Genomic DNA, 27,463 nt, shown 5'->3' on the forward strand with positions numbered 1-27,463 from the left:
TTCAGATTACCTGTTGGCCAATGAGTCGGTTAACTCATGAGAAGTGACGTTTTATTGGAATGTCAACACTCAGCATCTAACCCTGTGTCATGCCTTCACAGACTCTGAACAGCAATAAATGTTATGGAGACAAATACATCTTACAGGTGTGGCTACCTATTCTGTCTACCAGGAGATTCATCCAGTTAAGGTACCACTTCTGAATTAGTGTAATGTCTGCAGGCTGCCAGCCAACTCCAGGCCTTCCTGTCCACATTCTGGAATCTATTGCTTGCTAGAAATAACCGTCTCACGTGCCTATAACAACTCAATTGTTTAGTGAATTCAAAACAAGTTATAAAAACAATAATGAATTCTACTTACATAGAAATACTAAAGCAGTGTGACTTGGCAGGAAAATATTCATTCCTGTTTCTATTTATATTACATGAAACGGATGTGACTGCCAGAACTAAGCTTTATAGTTTTAGAAAAAACTGTGAAATGCTTTGAAATGGGCAAAAGAGATCACTGGGTATTCTTTCAGTGGAATGCAGGGTGTTATATAAAAGACCCTCTAAGATTATCTGGTTTTTCTAATGTGTATGACTCAGGTTTTCTTTACCAAGCTAGTTCACAACTCTGTAAGTTGTAGAAAATTATAGTAATACTAATGGATCTTGTTCATTGAAGTGCAAATGAATTTGAAGCGATACAGTCCATTGTCACACTGTAGAAATAGTGTGGTTCGAGTACTAATTTTGTTGCCCTATAGGCTATTAAAAAATTTTGCATTTATTGGTAAATTCATTTCCTCATCCCTATTTACAAGTGTGTATATATATTATATGGACATATTTATGTATATGATTAGATTATTCTTTGACATTTTGATTTTTGTCTTACTGGTTCCCTCATTAATTAATGACAAAGTCATCAAAACGTTCATTCTGAGAGTCATGATTTCACCCTTTTGAAATTATACTTTAACATAGTCTTTTCAGAATTAAATGAGTTTACCTGCCTGAAATACCCCAGAGTATTCTCTTAGGGGTAGGAGTCATGCTTCCTCCAACAATACTAAAATTCAGCTCTTGCATTTGTTGTAAATGTATTTGTTTCCTGAGGCCTTAAGGCTGTCAGACTCTGGGGCTGTAGTTCCTGAGACATTCTAACAGAGATGACTGAGAAAACATTTTGCTCAAAGTCTGGTCCAAACCCTGCCCTTCCTCTTTGTAGAACATGCCAGCAGGTGAGATCCTGTCTTCGCAAGACCAAACTGTGATGGCCGTTGAATGTCACCCCCTGCTCAGCACAGCCTGTATGTTCATACCTGGGCGGAGAGCTTTCCAGTTTGAAGATGTAGAACACAGCTCGAAACACACTTTATGTGGATATTATACTCACCTGCAGAATTTTCCTGTGAAATTTCCAGGACAGCGGCAAGAATAGCCACTGGTGTCACTGATGCAGGTGGCCCCGTTTGCACACAGGTGGCTCTGGCAATTGTCTACATCTGATTCACAGTTCACACCGGTGTAGCCAGGCTCACACCTGCAGCGATAGCCTGCAACTCTGTCGGAGCAGTTGCCATGGATACAGGGGTTTGAAAGGCATTCATCAATGTCGAGTTCACAGTGTGCCCCTGACCATCCCACGGGACAGGTGCAGTGATGAGAACTGTACGTGTCTTCACAATGTCCTCCATGCAAGCAGGGGTTGGAATTGCAGGCGTTTAACTGCAAACAGCCAGTAACCACTGGATGCATAGAGATTTTGAGAAACTGCTCCTCCTGAGGTTTATTAATGAAACCATGAACATTTTCAAAGTAAGAGAGATAAATGCCACTGATTTCTATTGTACTTAGACACCCTCGCAGGCCCTGCGTGTTGTCACTAGCTCGCTCACCCACATAAATGTTTATATCATCCTTCAGGAAGCTGAGACTCCCAGTAGCCACTGCGCTGGTCACAAGAGGTGTTTGCTGGTCCACTTCCATTTGCCATCTGGAAGCCTGGGCCCGTGGGTCTGTCATGGAGAGAGTCACTTTGTGCCACGCGCCATCATTCACTGACTGCAGACTTGTCAGACTCAGCATGTAAAAACTGTTGCCACTCTGCAGCTGAAATAATAACTGGGAATCCCGAATGCTAATATTAAGGAATTCAGGCTCCTTCTCTGCGTGCAATATGATCGCATTTGCATCCCTTGTTCTGAAACCAAATGTGATATTGGTGAGTTCTCTGGTAATATTCCCATTGCTCCTGAATAATATCTCACTGCTTTGTCCATTAAAAACAGCATTTGCGATACCTAAAGAGAGAAGGCAACGCCAATCAGCAACTTTACTAAATCTGTAATGTTTGCCTAAGTACCTTTAATGATCATCACGTTACTACCGTCATGTATGGATTGTTTGATACAGGCTAGGCACTCTGTTAGTTGCTTTTATATTATTTTTAATATGAAGTTCTCGAATATAGGTTCATTGTTATTATCATCTCTATTTTACAGAAGAAGAAAGTGAGGCTCACAGAGGTTAAGTAATTTTCTCACGGTCAAGTGGCTAATAGATAATTAAGCCAGAATGTCAAACTTGGGTGGTCAGATGCCAAAACCCAAATCATTTATTTCTTTTCCACTGAAATGCAGTACCTTCTAATGTTATTTTACAGCTGCTCCCACAAATAAAGCATTGGTTACCCATTTTGCACATAAAGAAATCAAGCACAAAGAACTCACAAGTCTAGCTATAAACTGGGCCTCAAGTGACACAGTTAATTAACAGTGGAGTCTGGCTTCTGAGTAAGCTGACCGGGAGGCACTTAAAAGTAGCATTCTAAATGACTGATTTACTACCTGGCAAACTCTAGTCATGTGCTGAGTTACCAATCTGTGCCTAACTCCAAGTAGCATCCTGTGGTTGGGCAAAATTATACAACCGTACCCTCTGCTCTAATATACGCCCACATACATGTGACCACATGGGACCACAGCACTTTTGGGCAATCTTATTGCATTTTTCTATTAGACTGTTTTTCCAATTCCACAAGATCACTCGTTCACAGCTTGCTTTATCTCTTAAAATATCGAACCCTCTCTGTTTATGATCTCTTTTGTTACTTTCTTGAGAAAACAGGAGAAAGAAGAACTGCTTCAGTTTCCCACCGAATCTGTAAACCTAACAAATCTGGATCCACTCTGCTTTCCATTTGTTACAATGGATGCATTGTCCTTATTCTCATCTGTACAATAATAGAAAAAAGATCTCCTGTTCTCTGCCCCTGGTTCCTGACACAGGGCTTCTAAAACCCTGGTAAATTCCTAAGTGATAAGAGCACTGCACTGGGAGCATCTTTGTTCTAATGAGACAGCGACTCTGGGTGGGCTCCTAGGTGGAGCCTGGATGCAGGCTGGTCATCAGGAAGACTAAGTCATGATTAGAAGCTTGAAATTGTCAGCCCCAGCCCATCCTCTAGAGAAGGAAGAGTGCAGAAAATGGAGTTAATAATTGGTCATGCTTACATAAGGAAGCCTCCATAAAATCCCAAAAGCATGGGGTTCAGAGAGCTTCCAACTTGTTAAACATACCCACACTGGAACGGTCATGCACCCCAACTCCTCGGGAAATAATCTCCTACACTGGGGACCCTCCCAGACCTCGCCCTATGTATCTCTTCATCTGGCTGTTCATCTGGGACCTTTATCATATCCTTTAATAAAATGGTAAACAATTAAGGGTTTCCCTGAGTTCTGTAAGCTGCTCTAGCAAATTAATTGAACCGAGGCGGGGGTCGTGGGAGCCTCAGATTTATAGCTGATTGGTCAGGAGCACAGGTGACAACCTGGGCTTGCGATTGGCATCTGAAGTGCAGTGGGGGGTCTTCTAGTGGGACTGAGCCCTTAGCCTGTGAGATCTGACACTATGTCTGGGCGGATAGTGTCAGAGTTGAATTAAATTGAGATGACCCATAGGACACCCAGCTACTGTAGCAGAATTGCTTGGTGGGGGGACCCCCGCATATCAGGTGTCAGCAGTGCTGTGCGTGTATTCCTACTGTGGGTTTTCCCTACTCAGGTGGGAAACTGTAGGTGCTCCAGCACACATCCAAGGGCAACTCTCCCAGTCACGCCTTGGGTCCCTTTCATTTTCACCTTTTTTAGATATTACTTCTAAACGTAATCTCTTTCTGTTCTGCATCATCATTTTCCCTCCCTTTCTGTTGCTTCCCATCAGCATAAGAATATGCTGTAATTGCTCCAATCTTAAAAAATAAAAACACAGGCAAGACCCAAGAGCACTACCCTGTTGCTTTCTTATTTCTCTAGTTCCTTTTCCAGCAAAACTTCTCCACATAGTTTTAGATTCACCTTGTCTCAACTTTCTCATCCCCCATTTTCTTTTTAATACCTTCAGCCTTGTTCCCCATCACATCACTGAAACCGCTCTTGTCAAGGTCATGGTGACCTCTGTGTTACTGATCCAGCAGTCAATTCTCTATTCTCATTACCTTCCAGCTTTCAGTAGAAATTGACCTTAAGACACATTCTTTACCTCATGTGTGGGTCACCACACCCAACCTCGAACACTTTATTATACAGCCTATTCCAACCACTTCTCAGTGTCCTGGCTTCTATTGCTCTGCAGAGCAATGTACCAACCATGCCTTAGCTCAACACCTCCACGGTTACCATCACATCTAGAAAGGATTCCTAAATCCTAAACATGGCGGACAGAGTTTATGTGACCCGACCCCTAACTCTCCAATCCCATTTCCTGCCACCCTTCCTCATGCACATACTATAGCCACAAAAACTTCTTGCTATTTTTTGAAGACGCCAAGCTTGTTCCCAAACCAGGCCTTTTACATTTGCAGTTACTTAGACACGATATTGGCCCCCGATCTTCCCATACCGGACTCTTTCTCAACAAAATATGCGCTCAGATGTCACTTCCTCCGAGATGCTTTCCCCAACTATCCAAGTGAAAATGTTTCCCCCCTCCCGCAACCCACTCTCTTTTTAATTACTCAGCTTTATTTTCTTCATAGCATCTTGTAGCTATTTGAAATTATACTGTTAACTTTCCTACTTGTTCCTTGTCTGTCTTTCCTCACTAGAACATGAGCTTTTACGAGATCACGGAACTTCTCTGTCTAGGTTCTCACTAAACCCGATGCAGGGAACATTGCCTGGCAGAAAACAGGTGCTCAGTAAATATTACTAAATGAATAATCTATAAAAATAACTCAATCCTTAATTCTGAAAAGTGAGATAATGATTAGAAACCACAGCAGGAGTAAATTCAAGGGTATCATTCAAGTGTATCATTTGACTGGATTAACATTTCACTTGATTTTATTGCTTTTGACTGTGGTGTTTTTTCCCAGCAAATTTGGGGTTGGGATTAGGCAGGAAAAGAGCAAGAAGTGTCTCATTACATGTTTTTGAATAAATGTTAACATGACAAATCTCATTAGCCCTCCAACTCCTGAAGGAAGAATACTGTCTGTCATGCTGTATAAACTAGTTTCATTGACCGACTGAGCACATGGAAATCACTTCTTGTGATCTGAGTAAAAACCGCAGTGCACGTTAACATTTATACTTTGCCTTTTCTTCAGGGAACTTTATCATAATAAACACACCTGTATCTAAGGTGGGTTGTAGTTTTTAATTGTCTGTTTTCGGATAGGATACAGAGATAGAAATGATTAAGTACTAAGGGCAAACTCGGGGTAATGCACGAGCTATACTCTCAAGAGTATGTTATTCTAGCAGAACTATCTTCCCAACACATCTCCCTAGAAATAAATACAATAGTGTCATGAGGTCACATCAAATGAAAATTATACAAAATAGCAAAAGTGAATGCTAGGGTTTATACCTACCGGTTAGGAAAATTTCACCCCTCCTACTAATTTATATTTTCTCCCTTAAGATAAGACATAATTAAAAAAATGTTACTGAAACTTTTTGAAAGGTCAGAGGCAAACTTTTTCCACTTTCTGTAGTGGCCATGCAGTAGCAGTGAAGATCATTCACGCCTTTCTGACGTGGGGCATCCAAATCCTTTATGTGGAGACGGAGGGCAATACGCACCCAGGGTATGGTTCTTGGACCACCACTGCTTTTAGAAACCCTATTCTTTTTTTCCCTGTGAAAATGTTCAAAATGATTTAAACCCCATTGTAGAATATAACTGGGACTGAGAACTTTAGTATTTCTGTCAAAAGATTAACAGTAAAATTAATAAGTAGTAAACTATTTTAAACAAGCAATTCAGAGGGCAGAGAAATGGAAAAGGTGCCATTAAAGTTCTGTGTCATATGAGAGGCCTGATCTCATTCTTTACGCAAATTCATCATGCTTTATTCATGTGTGTAGCATATTATTTCTTAAATATGAAACATAAGAGTATGTGTATTCTTTTAGAAACTGCCCCCCAAGTATATACACTGTGCAATACATTTCACACACCATTTTGACATACGATTTTAAAATACAGAAACATAAGAGTAACTGTATTCTCATTCTCAGCCACTTTGGGGCTTGCTTGTTGATTTGGGCCTCAGGTCAGTCAACCCCTAGCTCCAGGCCATTATTTTAGTGCAGTGTTTTCCAAGGTATTTTATGTATTTTTTTAATTGTATGAAGATAATGTAATTTAAGTCTAGAGCAGTTAAGTGAAAATACTGGGCTAAATTGAAGAAAAATATATATTTATTTAACAAATATTTACTGACAACCTCCTACATGTTTGGCACTATTCTAAGTGCTAAGAGTAACGTGGGAAACCAGACAGAAAATCTCCTTCCCTTTTGAAACTTATATTCCATCAAGGAAAAGATGATGAACCAGTGAACAAATACCTGTGTAACAAAACACCCAAGGATGATTAGAGACATGAAGAAAAGTAAAGCCAGGGAAGAGGGCACTTGGGTAGAAAAGGGAATGGAGGGATGAGGCCCTTGTGAAGCTCTGGACTGAGAGAGTTCAGGGTAGAGATGGTGATGGCGCATGGGAGCTAACTGCTGGGGTGAAAGAACACTGGACAGAAAGACATCGGATGCACATTGAGGACAACTCTTAGAGGGTTTCTCCCACTATGAAAGGAAGCAGGAACATGGGATGGTAGCTGGTGGGGATGGGAGGGATATCAAGGGAAATAGTTTGTAATGAGGAAATTTGACAGTATGTTTATATACTGAGGGGAAAACTGATGATGCTGGCGGGTGAGAGAAAAATTTCAGAAGCAAAATCTTTGAACAAGGGGAAGAGATTAGAATTGAGTGCGAACATAGACGGTTGGCTATAGACTGAACTGTGCATTATTTGAACTAGAAGAAAAGACATACTATAAATAATAGTGTGGCTACCACGTAGACCTGTCAAAATTGTAAAGATAGTATTCAAATTGCTAACATTTGGGAAATTATGTTCAGTAGTACTGAATTTGGGCAGGAAAACCATTCAGATTGAGGGAAATACTCATGGCCAACACCAATCGAGTGCCTACTGCGCTTGGCTCTCTACACACGAGGTCATATAATCATCACACACACACCCACAGTTACCTACTTATCAAGTAGACGTTTTATCCTTTTCTTACAGAGGAAGCTTTAGATTATGGAGACGTATGAGTTGCCAGAAGCCTCATAGTTAACCAATGACAATGTGCTCACACTGGCACTTTCACTCTGTATTGCCAGTAACGAGAAAAGAAAAGCCAAACATCACCCGGTTAATTCTTTCTCTAGAAATTAGTCTTAAATGATCAAGGATCTAGGCTTGGTGCTGCTATGACTGCCGTTTCCCACTCAGAAACCCAGGGGCAGGATGAGGCTACTCTGGCTTATTACACTCCCATTAGGTTTGTTATACCACTACTCGCGCAGGGAGAAGCAGCTACACATTTCTCTGCTGAGCTGGAGTTGTCTGTATTCTTTTTCTGGGTTGACTCATGGAACAACTGAAATGCCCAGCTGAACTGGATGGTGATAAGTTTGAAGTGCACTTACATTCAAATCCTCGAGGCAGCCCCTGGCATTGGGCCCGGGGAGGACACGGGCTGAGTTCACACCAGCGAACCTCCTGGCAAGCTTTCCCGGCTGTGTTCGCAGGGCAGGAGCAGGAGAAGTCGTCCCACAGGGGGTAGCAGATGCCTCCGTTGTGACAGGGGTTGGGCTGAGCAGACAATAAGTCAAAGGCATTAGAAGCGCCGGCAACTAAACATGGAAAAGACCCTGTTAATCTGTGAATGCTAATTTCCTACATATTTACATTTCGAACTTTTTATATCCATTGGCTGATAAATAGAATAAAACTTACTGCTACCATCGAGAGAGAGGAAAAGGGAAATAAAGAAAAATATACACATACTGATCTCCTGTAGCACAAAGAGGATTTTCAAAGGTGTAATTATATTCTCTTTAATTTATAAATTACCAGGCACTTTCACTGTCACTAATGATAGTTTGAGTTAGAGACTTTTCCTCCTGTTTTTACTGGTGAGGAAACTTAGGTCCCTTTCGTTGTCCAAGATTCTATCAACAGTCAAACAGGGAAGTTGGTACTTGGATCCTCTGGGTCCCCAGAGGAGTGACACCATCTCCCCTCCAGTTCTGCCTCTGAATCAGAAGCGTATCATAATTTGAGTTCTCACAAGGTTTCTCACAAAGTGTTCAAAACGGAAGTATTGAAGGAATTTCTGAGAGCTCCGTCTTTATTTATGCCCATTCCACTGTTAACATGTGATCTAGGCTAGTGACCCAACCTTGTTAAACGCCAATTTCCTTTTCTGTAAATAACATCAATGGAGAGAATAAAAATGCCTGCTTTGCACAGTAGTCCTTCCACAGAATGAAATGGATTGATCCATGGAAAATCGCACCTGGCACATTGGAGGTGCCCCTATAGTAATGCTACAATGGTTCATTTTTATATATTTAGAAGCAAGCCCAGTACATGGCAATAGTTGGAGCTCAATAAATGTTCAACAGATATAAATGCCTTTCCTTCTTTTCCTCTGAAAGCTCATTTAGAGCTGACAAATTCACGTACTGAAGTAGCTTTCAGAAGAGCATACAAAATATACAAAGTAAAGCATGGGCTCTGAGTAATTATATTACAGAAAATTTCAAATCCAACTCCCAGAAGGAAGTTACCTCTCAGACTTTTTTTCCTTATTGACTTAGTAGATGTTCAAAACAATGGTAGGTGGGCATTTAAGATAAAGTTAATGGTATCTTCAAAATGAATTAATTCAGTTAAACCTCTGGGATGCCATTAAGAATTTGGGAATTAAAATACAATTATTCTTAAGTCATGCGGTTGTAGAAGACGTAGTTATTTTGGTTGGTTAAATGGACCATAATGGCAATAGGATCAAGGCCACACTTTCATGGCTCAACATAAATCCCCGAGTCCTGCTGGGAAAGTATGGATGAAGCATTATTCTACAGCTAGTGGGTCAGTAACACCATATTCACATACAAAGAACAGTTATAATAAATTATCTATTTAATAAAATGAAACTTTTAGCACACAATATGGACATAGTTGGTATGAATAATCCTACCTCACACAGGTTGTCTCCGGGACAGCCTTGGGTCACATTGACAAGAACTGCATCTTGGGCTGCGTTGCTCGTTGAATTTGGAAAGAATTCCAGATTTTCGTTGTTTAACCTTATATCTTGAATACAGCCTTTGAAGAATCCACCATTAACTTCAGTCTCCTGTCTGTCAGGCAGTCCACCAATGTAGAGGACATCTCCTCTTTGGAGTCTCCACGTAGGAGCAGAAATAAATCCTAGGTTTTGTGATGACTGATACAGTTCGATTCTATTTGGCTTGATTTTCAAAGATATCAAGTGGACATTTCCATCGCTGAGAACAAATTTTACTAATGATTTGGGAGAACCTGGAGTTAGCATTGCTAGTCTGCCATGCTCTAGCCAAACACGGATGTATTGGCAAGTGCCATTTTCCAGAGCTAGAAGCAAGCCCGATGGACGATGTGTTCGAACAAACATGGAGAGCGTGAAGGCCTCTCCATAGCTCTTGTCAAGATGGAAAGCCGCATATCCAGTGGAGTCATCTTGGCCAAATCTGCCTGCCACATACGCTTTAATAGAGGAGGAGAGACAAAGAGGAAACATCTGAAGACACACAAGTAATGCATATATATATATATGTATATATACATATATGCACATTCATATTTTTAAAAGTTCAAGACAGGCTTATTCAATAGAATGACAATTTGAAAAGTCATCCCTGACTTTCTGAACTTCTGAGTTTACTTTATTCTGAAAATAACTAGATTTTGGTTTATAGTTTATAGTTGAAGTTCACTGATCACAAAGAGAAAGAGAAGATTTCTGCACCGATAAACTTTTGAACCTCTTCCTCACTGCCCTAAAAAGGTGGGGCTTAAACATGGAATATCAGATACTACTGCACTCCAACTTGATTTGGAGAAACTTGGGAAGCAAGAGCTCTTCCTGCAACACATGTAAGCAGACTGAGCAATCGTCATCGCTGCTATTTGGGGGCATGCTCAAACAAATGGCATCAAACCTAACTGTTCCTTGTAAAGGACAGAAACCAAGAATTAGATTTGCAAATCCTCTTTTGGGAAGATACCCCTAATAATATTAAGAGGCAAGGCAGTTGAACAAAGGAAGAGGACTCTTCCTTCTTTGGTCCTGGGTGGGTGAAGGAGAGGCATGGGGCACAAAGTACTAGGGCAAAGCTGAGTTCTGAACTCACCCAACATTTCCTGTGGACAGAGAGATTTCTAATGCATTGACGTGGCAATGCTATCGATGTGCATCACCACAAGAAAACTCTTTGAGAAGTATAAAAATAAATGCTGACCTTCAAAATCATTGATGATATAGTAGGAACACAAGTTCTTGTACTCCTAAAGCTTACATTCCATTTGGGTGGAGGTTATATAGTATGTCAGGTGGTGATAGGTTCTTTGATATACAAAAACTCAGGCAGAGAAAGGGACTAGGAAGAGCTGCAGGTAGGAGTGGAGCTGTCCTTTTAAATGGAGTCATCAGGGAAGAACTCTCTGAGAAGGTAATATTTGAGCAGAACCCCGAAGAAAGTAGAGATATTACTGCAGAAATTCAGGAGATAAATGATGGGCTTGGATCAGTGGTCATGGTGCAGATGGGGAGAAGTGGTCAGATTTTGGAAATGTTTTGGTAGAACCAAAACCAGGATTTTCTGGGGCAAGTTGCTCTCCAAGGCTTTTGGTCCAAGTAACTAGAAGCACTGAGTTTCCATTTGCAGAGATGGGGAAGAAAACAGGAGGAACAGATTTGGGGGAGAAATGAGATTCCATATTAAATTTGAGATGCCCTATTAGATATCCAGGTGGAAATTTCTAGTCAGCAGTTAGATATAGAGGTTCAGGGGAGACATTCTGGGCTAGTCACGGTAATTTTGGATTTGTCAGTGTAAATGTGGCATTTAAAGCCCTAAGATTGGAAGAGATCACCAAGAGAGTGAATCTAGAGAGAGAAGAAGAAGTCCAAGAACTGAACCCTTAAGCATCAGACATGTGGAGGTAAAGGAGATGATAAAAGAGTAAGTCAGAAAGAGAACGAAGGGAGAGTGACACCCCATAAGCCTAGTGAGGAAAGAGTTTTCAGGAAGAGGGCGTATTCAACTGTGGTAACTGTTGCTGAGAGGTCAAGGCAGATGAGGACTGAAAAATGACCACTGAATCTTGCAATCTGGAAATCACTGATGAACTTGACAAGAGCATTGTCTTAAACATATTGCTATCTTCAAGTCTTCACATCCCAATCCTAACCAGAAAAAAAGCACATTCCAGCATGTTTAAATGTTGTCATATGGTTCCACTGAAGTTTGAGCAAAGGTGGGACATATTTTATTTTAGCTGAATTATAGTGAAGCTTGCTTAGGTAACCATCTGTGTTTGAAGACCTTCTGCATAAAAGTCTGCATTTTCAGAATTCTGCCTTGATTTTCGACAGGAACGTTACATTTTGAATCTGCATTTGGAGACCACCTGCTCCAGGCAACTACAGGTAGCTTTCAAAGTGCATTGTTAGATGTAACAATCCGTTTGAAGAGGCTAACATCTCTGAATGCACGGCAGCACTTTCATATGAGATAAAATGCTCAATAAGAAAATGTGGCTCTTGAAGTTCCCGAGGTTTGGGAATATGCACAGAATTGCTCTGCCTCAGGGGTGGTCCCCGCTGGTCATCCTGGGACGCCTGCAGCATCACTTTGTGGATCCAGATGAAAAGACAGACAGAACACAGAGCTGTTTCTTTTTCTCAGAAGCTTGACTCTCCAGCAGTCCTATTCTTCAGAAATCACAAGCAAGTAGTCAGAGCACATGATTTACTACATGATTTTAGAAACACCTGACACCATATATGACTTGTCTGTGGACACGGAAAGAATGATTCTCATATGTGTTGTTGATGTGTCATGAAGAGGGACGACAAATAGGGATAAGAAATAACCAAGTTTTAATGATTGATGGACTACAACAAGAAGAAATTTATTTAGAATAAATAAAAGCCACTTGGGTCTAAGTGTACTTCATTGGTTTAGGGTGGAAAAAGCAGAACTCTGTGGCACCAAGAGGGAGAACAGCTCAAAGTGAACCAATCATAGAATGTGGCTGCCCAAAGGTCAATGGGACATTAGGCTGCAGAATAGAAGGACATTCTCTGGAACGAGGTTACAGTCCTGTGTCACTCTGCACTGTCAGGCACATCTAGGAGCCAGATAAGCAGATTTATTCCAGAGCAAGCAAGCAGCTGATGGAGTGTCTGAAAACGATGTCAGGTGGGAAACATCAGAAGAAACTGGGTGTGTTTAGCATGATAGGAGTGATGGCTTGGATGGTACAAGACACTTTTCTTCAAATATTTGTGTTCTCAAGAAGAAGACATGTAAGTAAGGTTGACATTGGCTTCAAGAGTTACAATGCTGCCAATGAATGGAAGCTATAGGTCATCATATATTAGTTTAGTACAAAAAAGACAACTTCTAGGGGATTTCTGGGAAGATGGAGTGTGAGTGAGTTTCCCATTCCTGAAGGTGTGTAAGCAGAGGTTTGGGCCACTACACTTGGGTGCAAAACAGTGTAAAAAATTCAGTCATGGAGTGAAGCTCCTTCTATATCTAAGAAACTCTAATTCCAAGCAGATAAGAGTGTCAAAGTTTAGATGTACGACTGAAGATAAAACATATGTCAATTGCCTCTCTTAATCAAATATTCTCTAGAAGGGACGAGGTCGGTGATACCTTTATCCTGAACAGTATCCTGGAAGCTCCATGTTCCTGGACACAGCCAGGGCGATAAGATACACCGCGATGACCCTGCAGACAGCTCTGGGAACTAAGCTTTGAGAAACTCTTCTCTGAACTCTTCTTATTGAGACACTTGATCATTTTTAGAAAATCAACTTTAAAATATAGGAAGCCCGTCTGTCTGTCATGTTTCGTCAGCCAGCCAAATCCTCCATCCAGTCTGCTTGTTCCTTGCAATGGGTACCATGTTTGGGAAACGCTGAGCCAGGATCATGAATTGGGTGAAGATTTTGCCTTGTACTTTTTAGCCCATCTCCTCCTGAACATCTATGTACAATGACAGGAAGATTCCAGGTTGTCCTTACAGCTTGTAAGCATCTTTTGTGATGGGAATAAACTCCCCAGCAAACATTCCTCAAAGACGATAGCAAATACAAAATACTTTAAATTTATGACTAAGAGGTGATATGAGAAATATAACTTTTCTTAAAATTATACCAAGAATTTTCAGAAAGGGATGATTTTACAGAACTTACTCCCTAAAAAGATATCTTCTGAAGCTAAGCATTTTCATGAGGATTAAACAGTTTCAAATAGTGGAGGGGTGGCGGGCAGCCGGGGGAAAAGGAAACTGGAGGAAGAGAGGGGACAGCTAACCAATTCAGGAACTGGGCTTAAAGACTCTGTGATTTTCCAAGTTGGAAAAAATAAATTAAAGAAAACCAGAACCCACTGGACTGGCATCCCTTGAATCTATCTACCAGGACAGTTAGCATCCCCACGGTCAGTATTAACCTCATGGGTCACTGCACTTGGAAGCTGGTCAAAATGAGTCAGCATCTGTTTGTTATTTTGTATATGTAGTAAAAATATTGCCTTAGGTCAATTAAATTTTCCTTCAAAAAGTGAACATTGCTTCAGCATAATCTCCCCTTTTCTCCTTTAAAAATATCACAAAACAACTTGCCATTCCCTTTAAAATATTGCATAGAGCTAGTAGACGCCAGCCCTCATAGTCGAGCAGGTCCGTGATTTGTAATGAATATTGTGGTCGGGGGAGACCCGTGAATAGCTTCTAATAATTCTTAGCCCTTCATACACGGAGTAGGGTATAGACCAAGACTGGTTTCAATTTTACTTCATATAAAGCAAAGAAGGCTATTTACCAGATGTTGTCCTATTTCACGTTACTCTCAAATCTTGGGGTAAATTACAGCTGCACTTCAAAGCAGTCTGTTGCAATTACCTTTCCAACATTTGCAATGCAAGAGAATAATAAAAAGAAACAGGTATGTATTGATCACTATCAACAGCAGTCTTTGCAACAATGTCGGAAGTAAGGATTTTGAAATGCATTTCAAACTGATTTGCTAGAGAAATTAGATTAATTAGTTTATGGCATCTACCAAGTTTCAGTGTTGTTACTTTTTAAAAACTTTTTTCTTTCTTTTTTTTCTTAGGACACGTAGGTAAAATACCTGTTTTCTCCAATGCAAATCTGGAAAATACACCTTTGCATAAAATTGGTGGTTTGTAAAAGTGCTAAACTTGAGCATGATTTTGGAGCTAGTGTGAACTGCATAGAGAGGAGGGCAAGGAAGTAACTACGTACTGAGAGTCTACTATGCACGCGGTATTGTGCTAGAATTTGGCATTGACTAGTTTCATGTCTAACGGTCCTGTTTTTCCAAAAAGATTACTCCTCTTTCAAATAAGATTTGCAATAAATTTCTGATACACAACAAATGGTAAAATTGTAATAGCATTTTGTAAACACCAAGATGTAAACCCATTTGGATGGGAGCTATGGGCTTAGTTTTCACTCCTCTGCATGAGTGAAACCCTGGTGTCCTATGAATCCACTCAGATTTAATTAAGGTACATCATCAGCCTCTTCCTCTTCCTGTCAGTGGGCAGCCAGCCGCAGAGTCCTGAGGGCTCCTGATGATTCATAACCAGCAGGAACGGCCTGGCTGTTTTGTCCCAGCTCTGCTCTGAGGCACAGCCTTCCTGGCGCCCTGCCCCTCTCACCTCTGTGACAGCTACGGCCTCGGTAGGGCCGGTAGCAATCACACTGGTAACTAAGCCACAAGTTGAGGCAGCGTCCTCTGTTGTGACAGGGTTGGCTCTCACACCAGTCCTTTCTCGTGCAGCCTGCCTTGACATTTAATGACCAGCCGGACGAGATGTTCTCCAGGGTGATGGGATTCGAGTCAAGTTGAACATCTTGGAGGCAGCCCACAAGAGAAGGTATGGATGGTCTATTATAAACGTTAAGCAGAGCAACACCACTGTGGGCTGTTCCCTCTGGTAAACCCCCCAAAAAGGAGTTTTGTAAAGCACATGTTGACCCATCGCTTCCAAATGGAGAAGGAGCTCTCGTGATGCATGTCCCCAGGCAAGACTCGTCAAGTAAGGCAAGGGTCACAGCCTCTGCAAACGTCACCTCCACCGCATGCCACTCCCCATCGCTGGTGCTGTGGGAGATGAACAGGACCACCTTTGGCTGATCCCTGACTTGAACTGATAAGTGGACGTAGCCACTGAGCAGCTCCAGTACCACAAACACGTCCCTGTCACCTCGGAAGAGTAGAAGTGCCACTGGCTGGACAGTCTGAAACCTGAGGGCTATTGTACAACCGGAGTCCTTGGCTGTCACTGAGCCACTTGGGACCCACAGGAAGCCATCACCCTCAAAAGAAAGTGTGGTGACCGTTTCACACCGTGACCCAGTATAGCCAGAGGGACACAGGCAGCCGAATCCATGCTGGCCATTGCGGAGGTGAGGGACGCATGTTCCATTATTTAGACATGGGTGATCAGTACAGCTGAGGAGCAAATCAGAACAGTTCCTTCCTCCGTAAAATGCTCCAGAATGGTTATCAAATGGGCAACGGCAAGTGTAAGTCCCAGGCAAGTTCTCACAGGTACCACCGTTTTGGCAAGGGCTTGAAGAGCACTCATCGACGTCCTCTTCACAGTGGACCCCTGTTCAGTGATAAAGAACAGATTGAAATTACATATATTCAGATCAAAAATAGAACTTTCACATAGTCTTCATGTATAATCTTTTGGAGGTGCAGAACCGGCTCAGGTGTAGGAGTGTAACAGAGCGAAATGTGACCAGAGACTGAGGAGCTAATACCGATTCCATCATTCTGCACGTATGGTGCACAGAAGTGCAGTCATGGTGAACCTTGAATTCTCCCTCTAGAAATAGGTTATTTGCCAAAAAGAGTGGTTGACTCAAACTATCATTGTCAGATATATATGTGACACTGAATATCATAAAAATATTTTTAAAAGAGAATTAGATTGCTATTGGGAACAATGCTAGACACAAATTATTTACTTGGGGACTTAGTTCCCAGATATTGTTTATCTTGCCCTGGGCTGCTAATTTCACTCTATTCTACTTGGAAACAGTGATCTGCCTTCTCCATTTTTTGCACCTCCCCGTAATCCCTAGACACACAGACAGTCCAGACAACTCTCTCTGTGGAGGGCTTCTGAAGAGAATGGAAGGTCCCATAACCTCCTCTCCACAAGTGTAGTATAAACCATGAAATCTATCCAATAACAAGTTCTGGTTTCTAGTTTCTTTACTTTCTTTTACTCTTTTTCCTGGTTCTAAGTCAAAAAAAGGTATCTAATTAGAGAATTGTTAGAATTCATTTAATCCAGGTAACAAAAAGAACTATAACACTTTTTAAGAGTGATGGCTATTGCTTTTTAACGAAGTTCAAATGAACAAATAGTGTTAACAAAAACTGACACATGTATAGGACTCTGTGGCTTCGACAGCACCATCATCCACGTTATGTGTTTGTGTTTACAGCAATCTCCTGAGGTTTTCAAGGCAGATAGACTTAGCTCTCTTTCACAGACAACACTGAGGCTTAGAAAGATTGACGTCTAAACTCCAAAGCACTTCTACAATCTGGTTTTTAAAATCCAATCTGACACTTTCTGTTTTTTAATTGATAACTTAGTGCATTCTTGTTTTTTGTTATTACTAATATGTCTGTCCTATTTTCCCATTTAACTCCACGCCTAAGTGTGTGCTTCTTAAATTTAATCAAAGGCTCCTATATTGATAATGTTGGATCTGAATCCCAGCTAGGCAGTGAGCAGGTTACATTTATTTTTTGTGTCTAGGTCTTCTGATCTATAAAATGGGGTTAAAAATAGTATCTGTATCACAGGGCTTTTTAAAGGTTAAGTGAGTAAAGACACATAAGATGCTCATAACATTGCTTGATACATAAGTGACTTCTCAGTAAGTGTTGGCTGTAATTAAAAAGTAATAACCAAAGAAATTACCCTCGCATGACAAAATCAAACAGCACTGTCATCATTGAGAGAGACTATTTAGAAAGTGTGGGCATACGGAATAACCCACAAATTGCATAACTTTACATAATGAGAGATTGACTTGGACAGCATATTAGGCTGGAATCTCATTAGATCATGCTCTTCACGAGGGAAGGGAAGCTGTTTGATTTACCAACGTATGTCTAAAGCACAGCACGATGCCTGGCTCACGTTTGGCACTAGGTAATTAATTTTTGTATGAATTGATTAATGATGACCTTTGTAAGGTGATTAAAATTTTTATGCTGCATTTAACCTCATCTACTCCAGAGCCCAAAGTGCTCTTTTTGTGTCTATTTTGAGATAAATTTACCTGGTGGCACAGTGGTTACATTTTTGCCCACAGCCATTTATGTACCATATATTTAGACCCTTGATTGGACCCTCCTGTACTTATATTTTACTTTACTTGGATTACTTTCATACAATCTTTGTTAATCCAAAAGTATTTCAAGCTCTGTGAAAGGAGGGAACGTGTTACAATCTTAGAGTCTCCCACAGTCCCTGCACAGTGCTGTGCATATGTGTGTTATAAAAAGCTGGATGAGTAGAAAAAATAAAACTAAATCAAACTGATTTATGTGATCTATAATCATCCTCATAGGTAACAGAACGGACACAGAAATTACAGGCTATATTTTAAAGGAATGTTAGAATGCAAGTTTCATTTAACTGAACTTACGAAAAGTTCAAACTTTTGTTATTAGAAGATAGTTTACTTAAATTTGATTTTCACAGGATTTTGAAAACACAAAAAAATCAATTCGTAAGCATTTAATTAAGAGGAATGCTGAACAGCTCATGAGTTATAATTGAAGAAAAACTCTTTTTTCCCACCCATTGTGCCTTTAAACATATTTAATGGGGGATAAAATCTCCTACAGACCCCAAGTCTTTTCTGTTCAGCCTTGATTAATAAGTCTTAAGATCACATTTTAAAGACCTATAATGAGTAGGATGGCCAGTCATAAGAAATGTAAGTTTCAGTGCACTTTGGAATTGAATCTTTTTTCTTTGTCTGTTAGGTCGACTTCAGGCTGTCTTGAAAAAGGACCAGGAAGGGTGCCCCCTTCTTTTTTCCCTCCCCTCCCCACCTCCAGACTTCTGCCTGAGTGTCAGAAGGGTTCAGAAAGTTTCCCCTGACTGGTGCCGGTGTTAGATGGCTCCACTCTCTCTGAGACTGGCAGGTGTTTCAAGGTGACTTTTATCCCGGGGCTCTTTGTGGGGTCCTTGGAGCCCCCTGGTCCATCGCTCCAGCTGAGATTCCAGCCACAAGGCCTTGTTCTCACGTTGTCCCTCTCCCAGCCCCCTCCTCATTGGCTTCCTAAGGTTTACTTGACATCACCAACTCTGTCTGTTGTTCTTCCTGAGCCTTCTGAGGGGGACCAGGACCCGTTTTACACTGACCACTGACTGACACTCCTCCCGTGACTCCCCAAGGACCCCAGGTCCATGGGCCTCTGCCCTGCAGGTGGAGGGGAGCATGGTTGTTGACCAGCCCAGCACAGCCCAGCCCAGCACAGCCCAGCAGCAATTCCCCTTCTTTCTCTCTCTTTCCTGCTGCCCCAGGTGAGCAGTCACAACCTTTCATCTTTTTTTTTTTTTGAAAAGAGTTTTCAGAACTGCTTAGACTATGTGTTGTTTATTACTGTTCAAATACATGAAGTTCTGCTGAAATAAAATCATGTGCAGGCCATGAAAGCCCAGAGTCATTAGAGGGCCAAATTTCAGACCACCCAACAGTTCACATTTTAAGAATTTGAAACACCTAAAAATAGATAAGGTGGTTTCTGAAAAAGAAAGAGAAGGAAAGATGAAAGAAAAAAAAAAAAAAGGAGAAGAAAAGGGGGGAGGGAGGGAGCAGAGAAGAAACCATTCAGGAAATGTTAGATCACAAGAATACTGAGCTTAGAAAGAAGAGAAAAATGCATTAAAAAATGCATAAACTTTGTGCAGCTTAATGCAATGGTAAACAGTAGAATACATAGGCCTCCTAATACTTTTGTAATGGCATACATATAATGTCTCTAGCATTTTCTTAAAATATGCAGACAGATAGAGGACCTTTAAGATGGCAGAGGAGTAAGACGTGGAGATCACCTTCCTCCCCACAAATACATCAAAAATACACCTACATGTGGAACAACTCCTACAGAACACCTACTGAATGCTGGCAGAAGACCTCAGATTTCCCAAAAGCTGTGTGGCTGACAGGGTCTTGGTGCTCCGGCTGGGTGTCAGGCCTGGGCCTCTGAGGTGGGAGCACTGAGTTCAGGACATTGGTCCACTAGAGACCTCCTAGCCCCGCATAATATCAATCAGCGAGAGCTCTTCCAGAGATCTCCATCTCAACACTAAAACCCAGCTCCACTCAACGACCAGCAAGCTCCAGTGCTGGACACCTGATGCCAAACAACTAGTAAGACAGGAACACAACCCCACCCATTAGCAGAGAGGCTGCCTAAAACCATGCCAAGATCACAGACACCCCAAAACACACCACCGGACGTGGTCCAGCCCACCAGAAAGACAAGATCCAGCCTCATCTACCAGAACACAGGCACCAGTTCCCTCCACCAGAAAGCCTACGCAACCCACTGAACCAAAATTACACACTGAGGACAGACACCAAAAAAAAATGGGAACTACGAACATGCAGCCTGTGAAAAGGACACCCCAAACACAGTAAGTTAAACAAAACGAGAAGACAGAGAAATATGCAGCAGATGAAGGAGCAAGGTAAAAACCCACCAGACCAAACAAATGAGAGGAAACAGGCAGTCTACCTGAAAAAGAATTCAGAGTAATGATAGCAAAGATGATCCAAAATCTTGTAAATAGAATGGAGAAAACACAAGAAACATTTAACAAGGACCTAGAAGAACTAAAGAGCAAACAAGCAATGATGAACAACACAATAAATTAAATTAAAAATTCTCTAGAAGGACTCAATAGCAGAATAACTGAGGCAGAAGAAAGGATACGTGACCTGGAAGATAAAATAATGGATATAACTACTGCAGTGCAGAATAAAGAAAAAAGAATGAAAAGAAATGAGGACAGTCTCAGAGACCTCTGGGACAACATTAAACCTACCAACATTCAAATTATAGGGATCCCAGAAGAAGAAGAGAAAAAGAAAGGGACTGAGAAAATATTTGAAGAGATTATAGTTGAAAACTTCCCTAATATGGGAAAGGAAATAGTCAATCAAGTCCAGGAAGCGCAGAGAGTCCCATACAGGATAAATCCAAGGAGAAACACACCAAGACACATATTAATCAAACTATCAAAAATTAAACACAAAGAAAAAATATTAAAAGCAGCAAGGGAAAAGCAACAAATAACATACAAGGAAATCCTCATAAGGGTAACAGCTGACCTTGCAGCAGAAACTCTGCAAGCCAGAAGGGAGTGGCAGGACATATTTAAAGCAATGACAGGGAAAAACCTACAACCAAGATTACTCAGCAAGGATCTTATTCAGATTCACTGGAGAAATTAAAACCTTTACAGACAAGCAAAATCTAAGAGAATTCAGCACCACCAAACCAGCTTTACAACAAATGCTAAAGGAATTCTCTAGTGGGAAACACAAGAGAAGGAGAAGACCTACAATAACAAACCCAAAATAATTAAGAAAATGGTAATAGGAACATACACACTGATAATTACCTTAAATGTAAATGGATTAAATACTCCAACCAAAAGACATAAACTGGCTGAATAGATACAAAAACAAGACCCATATACATGCTGTCTGTAAGAGACCCACTTCAGACCTAGGGACACATACAGACTGAAAGTGAGGGGATGGAAAAAGATATTCCATACAAATGGAAATCAAAAGAAAGCTGGAATAGCAATTCTCATATCAGAAAAAATAGACTTTAAAAATAACGATTATTAGAAGACAAAAAGAAGGACACAACATAATGATCAAGGGATCAATGCAAGAAGATATAACAATTGTAAATATTTATGCACCCAACATAGGAGCATCTCAATACATAAGGCAAATGCTAACAGCCATAAAATGGGAAATGGATGGCAACACAATAATAGTGGGGGACTTTAACACCCCACTTTCACCAATGGACAGGTCAACCAAAATGAAAACAAATAAGGAAACACAAGCTTTAAATGATACATTAAATGAGATGGACTTGATTGATATTTATAGGACATTCCATCCAAAAACAGTAGATTACACTTTCTTCTCAAGTGCTCATGGAACATTCTCCAGGAGAGATCATACCTTAGGTCACAAATCAAGCCTCAGTAAATGTAAGAAAATTTAAGTCGTACCAAGTATCTTTTCTGACCACAATGCTGTGAGACTAGATATCAATTACAAGAAAAAAACTGTAAAAAATACAAACACATGGAGGCTAAACAATACGCTACTAAATAACCAAGAGATCACTGAAGAAATCAAAGAGGAAATCAAAAAAAGCTAGAAACAAAGGACAATGAAAACACAACGGCCCAAAACCTATGGGATGAAGCAAAAGCAGTTCTAAGAGGGAAGTCTATAGCAATACAATCCTACCTCAAGAAACAAGAAAAATCTCAAATAAACAACCTAACCTTACACCTAAAGCAATTAGAAAAGAAGAACAAGAAGACCACCAACGTTAGCAGAAGGAAAGAAATCATAAAGATCAGATCAAAAATAAGTGAAAAAGAAATGAAGGAACCAATAGCAAAGATCAATGAAACTAAAAGCTGGTTCTTTGAGAAGATAAACAAAATTGATAAACCATTAGCCAGACTCATCAAGAAAAAGAGGGAGAAGACTCAAATCAACAGAATTAGAAATGTAAAAGGAGAAGTAATAACAACTGACATTGCAGAAATACAAAGGATCATGAGACATTACTACAAGCAACTCTATGCCAATAAAGTGGACGACCTGGAAGAAATGGACACATTCTTAGAAAAGCAAAACCTTCCGAGACTGAACCAGGAAGAAACAGAAAATATAAAGACGAATCACAAGCACTGAAATTGAGACTGTGATTAAAAATCTTCCAACAAACAAAAGCCCAGGACCAGATGGCTTCACAGGCGAATTCTATCAAACATTTAGAGAAGAGCAAACACCTACCCTTCTCAAACTCTTTCAAAATATAGGAGAGGAAGGAACACTCCCAAACTCATTCTATAAGGCCACCATCACCGTGATACCAAAACCAGAGAAAGATGTTACAAAAAAAGAAAACTACAGGCCAATATCATTGATGAATATAGATGCAAAAATCCTCAACAAAATACCAGCAAACAGAAACCAGCAGCACATTAAAAGGATCATACACCATGATCAAGTGGGGTTGATCCCAGGAATGCAAGGATTCTTCAATACACACAAATCAATCAACGTGATACACCATATTAACAAATTGAAGGAGAAAAACCATATAATCATCTCAATAGATGCAGAAAAAGCTCTTGATAAAATTCCACACCCATTTATGACAAAAACTCTCCAGAAAGTAGGCACAGAGGGAACTTACCTCAACATAATAAAGGCCATATATGACAAACCCACAGCCAACATTGTTCCCAATGGTGAAAAACTGAAACCATTTCCACTAAGATCAGGAACAAGACAAGGTTGCCCACTCTCACTACTATTATTCAACATAGTTTTGGAAGTTTTAGACACAGCAGTCAGAGAAGAAAAAGAAATAAAAGGAATCCAAATTGGAAAAGAAGTAAAGCTGTCACTGTTTGCAGATGACATGATACTATACGTAGAGAATCCTAAAGATGCTACCAGAAAACCACTAGAGCTAATCAATGAATTTGGTAAAGTAGCAGGATACAAAATTAATGCACAGAAATCTCTTGCACTCCTATACCCTAATGATGAAGAATCTGAAAGAGAAATTAAGGAAACACTCCCATTTGCCATTGCAACAAAAAGAATAATATACCTAGGAATAAACCTACCTAAGGAGGCAAAAGACCTGTACTCAGAAAACTGTAAGACACTAATGAAAGAAATTAAAGATGATACAAACAGATGGAGCGATATACCATGTTCTTGGATGGAAGAATCAACACTGTGAAAATGAATATATTACCCATAGCAATCTACAGATTCAGTGCAATCCCTATCAAACCACCAATGGCATTTTTCACAGAACTAGAACAAAAAATGTCACAATATGTATGGGAACACAAAAGACCCCAAATAGCCAAAGCAATCTTGAGAAAGAAAAATGGAGCTGGAGGAATCAGGTTCCCTGACTTCAGACTATACTACAAAGCTACAGTAATCAAGACAGTATAGTACTGGCACAAAAACAGAAATATAGATCAATGGAACAGGATAGAAAGCCCAGTATAAACCCACGCACATATGGTCATCGTATCTTTGATAAACGAGGCAAGAATATACAATGGACAAAAAGACAGTCTCTTCAATAAGTGGTGCTGGGAAAACTGGACAGCTACATGTAAAAGAATGAAATTAGAACATTCTCCAACACCATACACAAACTCAAAATGGTTAAAGACCTAAATGTAAGGCCAGACACTATAAAACTCTTAGAGGAAAACATAGGCAGAACACTCTATGACATAAATCACAGAAAGATCCTTTTTGACCCACCTCCTCGAGAAAAGGAAATAAAAACAAAAATAAACAAATGGGACCTAATGAAACTTGAAAGCTCTTGCACAGCAAAGGAAACCATTAACAAAATGAAAAGACAACCCTCAGAAGGGGAGAAAATATTTGCAAGCAAAGCAACTGACAAAGGATTAATCTCCAAAATATACAAGCAGCTCATGCAGCTCAATATCAAAAAAGCAAACAACCCAATCCCAAAATGGGCAGAAGACCTAAACAGACGTTTCTCCAAAGAAGATATACAGATTGCCAACAAACACATGAAAGAATGCTCAACATCATTAATCATTAGAGAAATGCAAATCAAAACTACAATGAGGTATCACCTCACACCAGTCAGAATGGCCATCATCAAAAAATCTACAAACAATAAATGCTGGAGAGGGTGTGGAGAAAAGCGGAACCCTCTTGCACTGTTGGTGGGAATGTAAATTGATACAGCCACTATAGAGAACGGTATGGAGGTTCCTTAAAAAACTACAAATAGAACTACCATATGACCAAGCAATCCCACTACTGGGCATATACCCTGAGAAAACCATAATTCAAAAAGAGTCATGTACTGCAATGTTCATTGCAGCACTATTTACAATAGCCAGGACATGGAAGCAACCTAAGTGTCCATCGACAGATGAATGGATAAAGAAGATGGAATATTACTCAGCCATAAAATGAAATGGAATTGAGTTATTTGTAGTGAGGTAAATGGACCTAGAGTCTGACATACAGAGTGAAGTAAGTCAGAAAGAGAAAAAAAAAAAAAAGTATGCTAAAAAAAAGATTGTTCTGAAGACCTAGGGGCGGGACAGGAATAAAGACGCAGATGTAGAGAATGGACTTGAGGACATGGGGAGGGGGAAGGGTAAGCTGGGATGAAGTGAGAGAGTGGCATGGACCTATATACACTGCCAAATGTAAAACAGATAGCTAGTGGGAAGCAGCCACATAGCACAGGGTGATCAGCTCGATGCTTTGTGACCACCTAGAGGAGTGGGATAGGGAGGGTGGGAGGGAGACGCAAGAGGTAGGAGATATGGGGATATATGTATATGTATAACTGATTCACTTTGTTATACAGCAGAAACTAACACAACATTGTAAAGTAATCATACTCCGATAAAGATGTTAGAAAAAGTGCAGACACTATTTTAGAATCATTCTAGAGAAAAACACATATTTCTTTAAAGGGTGGGAGTGGGGGAGAGGAAGTATGGTCTCAGGTCAGATCCCCACAGATGTACAAAGATGAAACTATGTGTTTTTGGTAATTCTAGCAGTTACAGCAGCAAAAGTTTGTTGTAAGGATGTTGGCTGGTTTTAAGAGGGTTATTTTCAAATATAACCTTACAGCTCCATTTGTAAAAAAATCTTTGTGATAAGTTAATTTTATTAACCCTGAAATATGTCTATATTGACATCTCTTTCTAAGATAAAATAAAAGTAGCAGAGTTGTGAATGGTTAAGGGGTATAAGCTTTAAAACAAATGTGAACCCTCTTTGGGTTCCTCTCACACAAATGGTACAGACTTTTAAGTACAATAAACTTCCTTAAAAACCTTTTATATTCCTCAGGTCGGTGGAGAATCTAGTCTAAGTTGCCCTTCCCCTCTCTCCCCCAATTTGGGTGAGACTGGAGTCTCACTGAAGCTGTTCCCACTCATTGGGGTTACAATGTAGCTCCCAACCCTACACTTGAGGGCTGGGCTACAGCTTGGCACAGTAGCAAGTCTCCAGAGAAAACCCTGCACAGACTCACTCCTTCAAACTGCCTCTCAAGGGCTTCCCTGGTGGTGCAGGAGATAGGAATCTGCCTGCCAATGCAGGGGACACGGGTTTGATCCCTGGTCCGGGAAGATCTCACATGCCGCGGATCAACTAAGCCCGTGCGCCACAGCTACTGAGCCTGTACTCTAGAGCCTGCAAGCCATGACTGCTGAGCCCACGTGCCACAACTACTAAGGCTGCACGCCTCGAGCCCGTGCTCCACAACAAGAGAAGCCACCGTGAGGAGAGGCCTGTGAACTGCAACGAAGAGTAGCCCCCGCTCGCCACAACTAGAGAAAGCCCGCTCACAGCAACGAAGACCCAACACAGCCAAAAATAAATTAAAAAATTAACTATTAAAAATAACCCACAAAACTGCCTCTCAAGAGTTTTCACATACACTTGAAATGAGCAAACATTTCAAAAGCCTGAAGTCTGTCATCTGTCTTGATTTTGACATTCTGCACTATAGTCTCTCATAATTCACTTTGGTTCCTGACAGCAACCATATTTTGACCTCTTAGTTGAAACTTTAATTTACTGTTTTCTTAAATTTACAAAACCCCTACTCTGTACACGACCCTCACTGAGGATTGTAAGATACGCAAAGCAAAAGAGACAGACCTGACCTCAATATGCTTACAGCATAATGGAAATACAGAAATACGTTGAAAATACGGAAAATGCACTGCATACGGCAGGTTCTCAATGAGTGTATGGAAAATATGTGAGGATCAAACTCAGGGAACATTAGAGAAGATTTAGCCAAGTTTTAAAGAAAAAGCACTGAATGAGAGATCATCACAAATCTTAAGAAAACTCAAAATTTTAAATTACATCAATAAACAAATGTTGATTACATATCTACCATGTATAGAATACTGTGGATAACATGGAATAAAAACTGGTCCTTGCCCTCAGTGAGTTTAATGGAAAAGCAAGACAAATTTGTCAAATGTTAAATGATAGTGTAAATCAAGACAACACTGAACAGTGTATAATGAATTCCAAGTGAATTGTATGAACAACAGCTGCTCTGGAGAGAGAGCTCTTCAGGCTGGGCTGGGCTGGGAAGATTTTGTAGTGATAGGATTTTAGATAGGTTTTCTAGTATGACAAAGATCGGCAGAAGTAACTGAATACACAAAAACTCTTTCATGGAAAACCATACGCCATTTTGAGGTGACAGTGTGTTTGGCAATCTAGCTGGGATGGAGGATTTACATAGGAAAAGCAAATCAGAAAGATTAAATGTAGCCAGAGTGAAGAAGGTCTGGAATTTAGGGAGTTTTTAATTATTTTTTAAAAATTAATTTGTTTACTTATTTATTTTTGGAAGGCAGTGGGGAATAAACTGGTAGTTGTTGGATGGAAGACCAAAGTGGTTTC

At 40.4% G+C, this 27,463-nt stretch overlaps 1 protein-coding gene across 5 annotated transcripts in view; it reads right to left on the reverse strand.

Moving 5' to 3' along the window:
- Positions 1–27,463, reverse strand: part of CRB1 (crumbs cell polarity complex component 1) — a 264,792-nt gene that overhangs the window by 36,692 nt on the left and 200,637 nt on the right. For all 5 annotated transcript variants that reach the window (XM_029230014.1, XM_029230018.1, XM_029230015.1 and 2 more), the window contains 4 exons: positions 15,328–16,284; positions 9,561–10,108; positions 8,002–8,167; positions 1,387–2,293 (listed from right to left, as the gene is read on the reverse strand). In XM_029230014.1, the coding sequence (XP_029085847.1) occupies positions 1,387–2,293; positions 8,002–8,167; positions 9,561–10,108; positions 15,328–16,284 (2,578 nt within the window). The remainder of the gene's footprint in view (positions 1–1,386; positions 2,294–8,001; positions 8,168–9,560; positions 10,109–15,327; positions 16,285–27,463) is intronic.

This window comes from Monodon monoceros, unplaced genomic scaffold (genome assembly GCF_005190385.1).
Source record: "Monodon monoceros isolate NGI ecotype Baffin Bay Population unplaced genomic scaffold, NGI_Narwhal_1 Super_Scaffold_18, whole genome shotgun sequence".
Lineage (NCBI taxonomy): Eukaryota > Metazoa > Chordata > Mammalia > Artiodactyla > Monodontidae > Monodon > Monodon monoceros.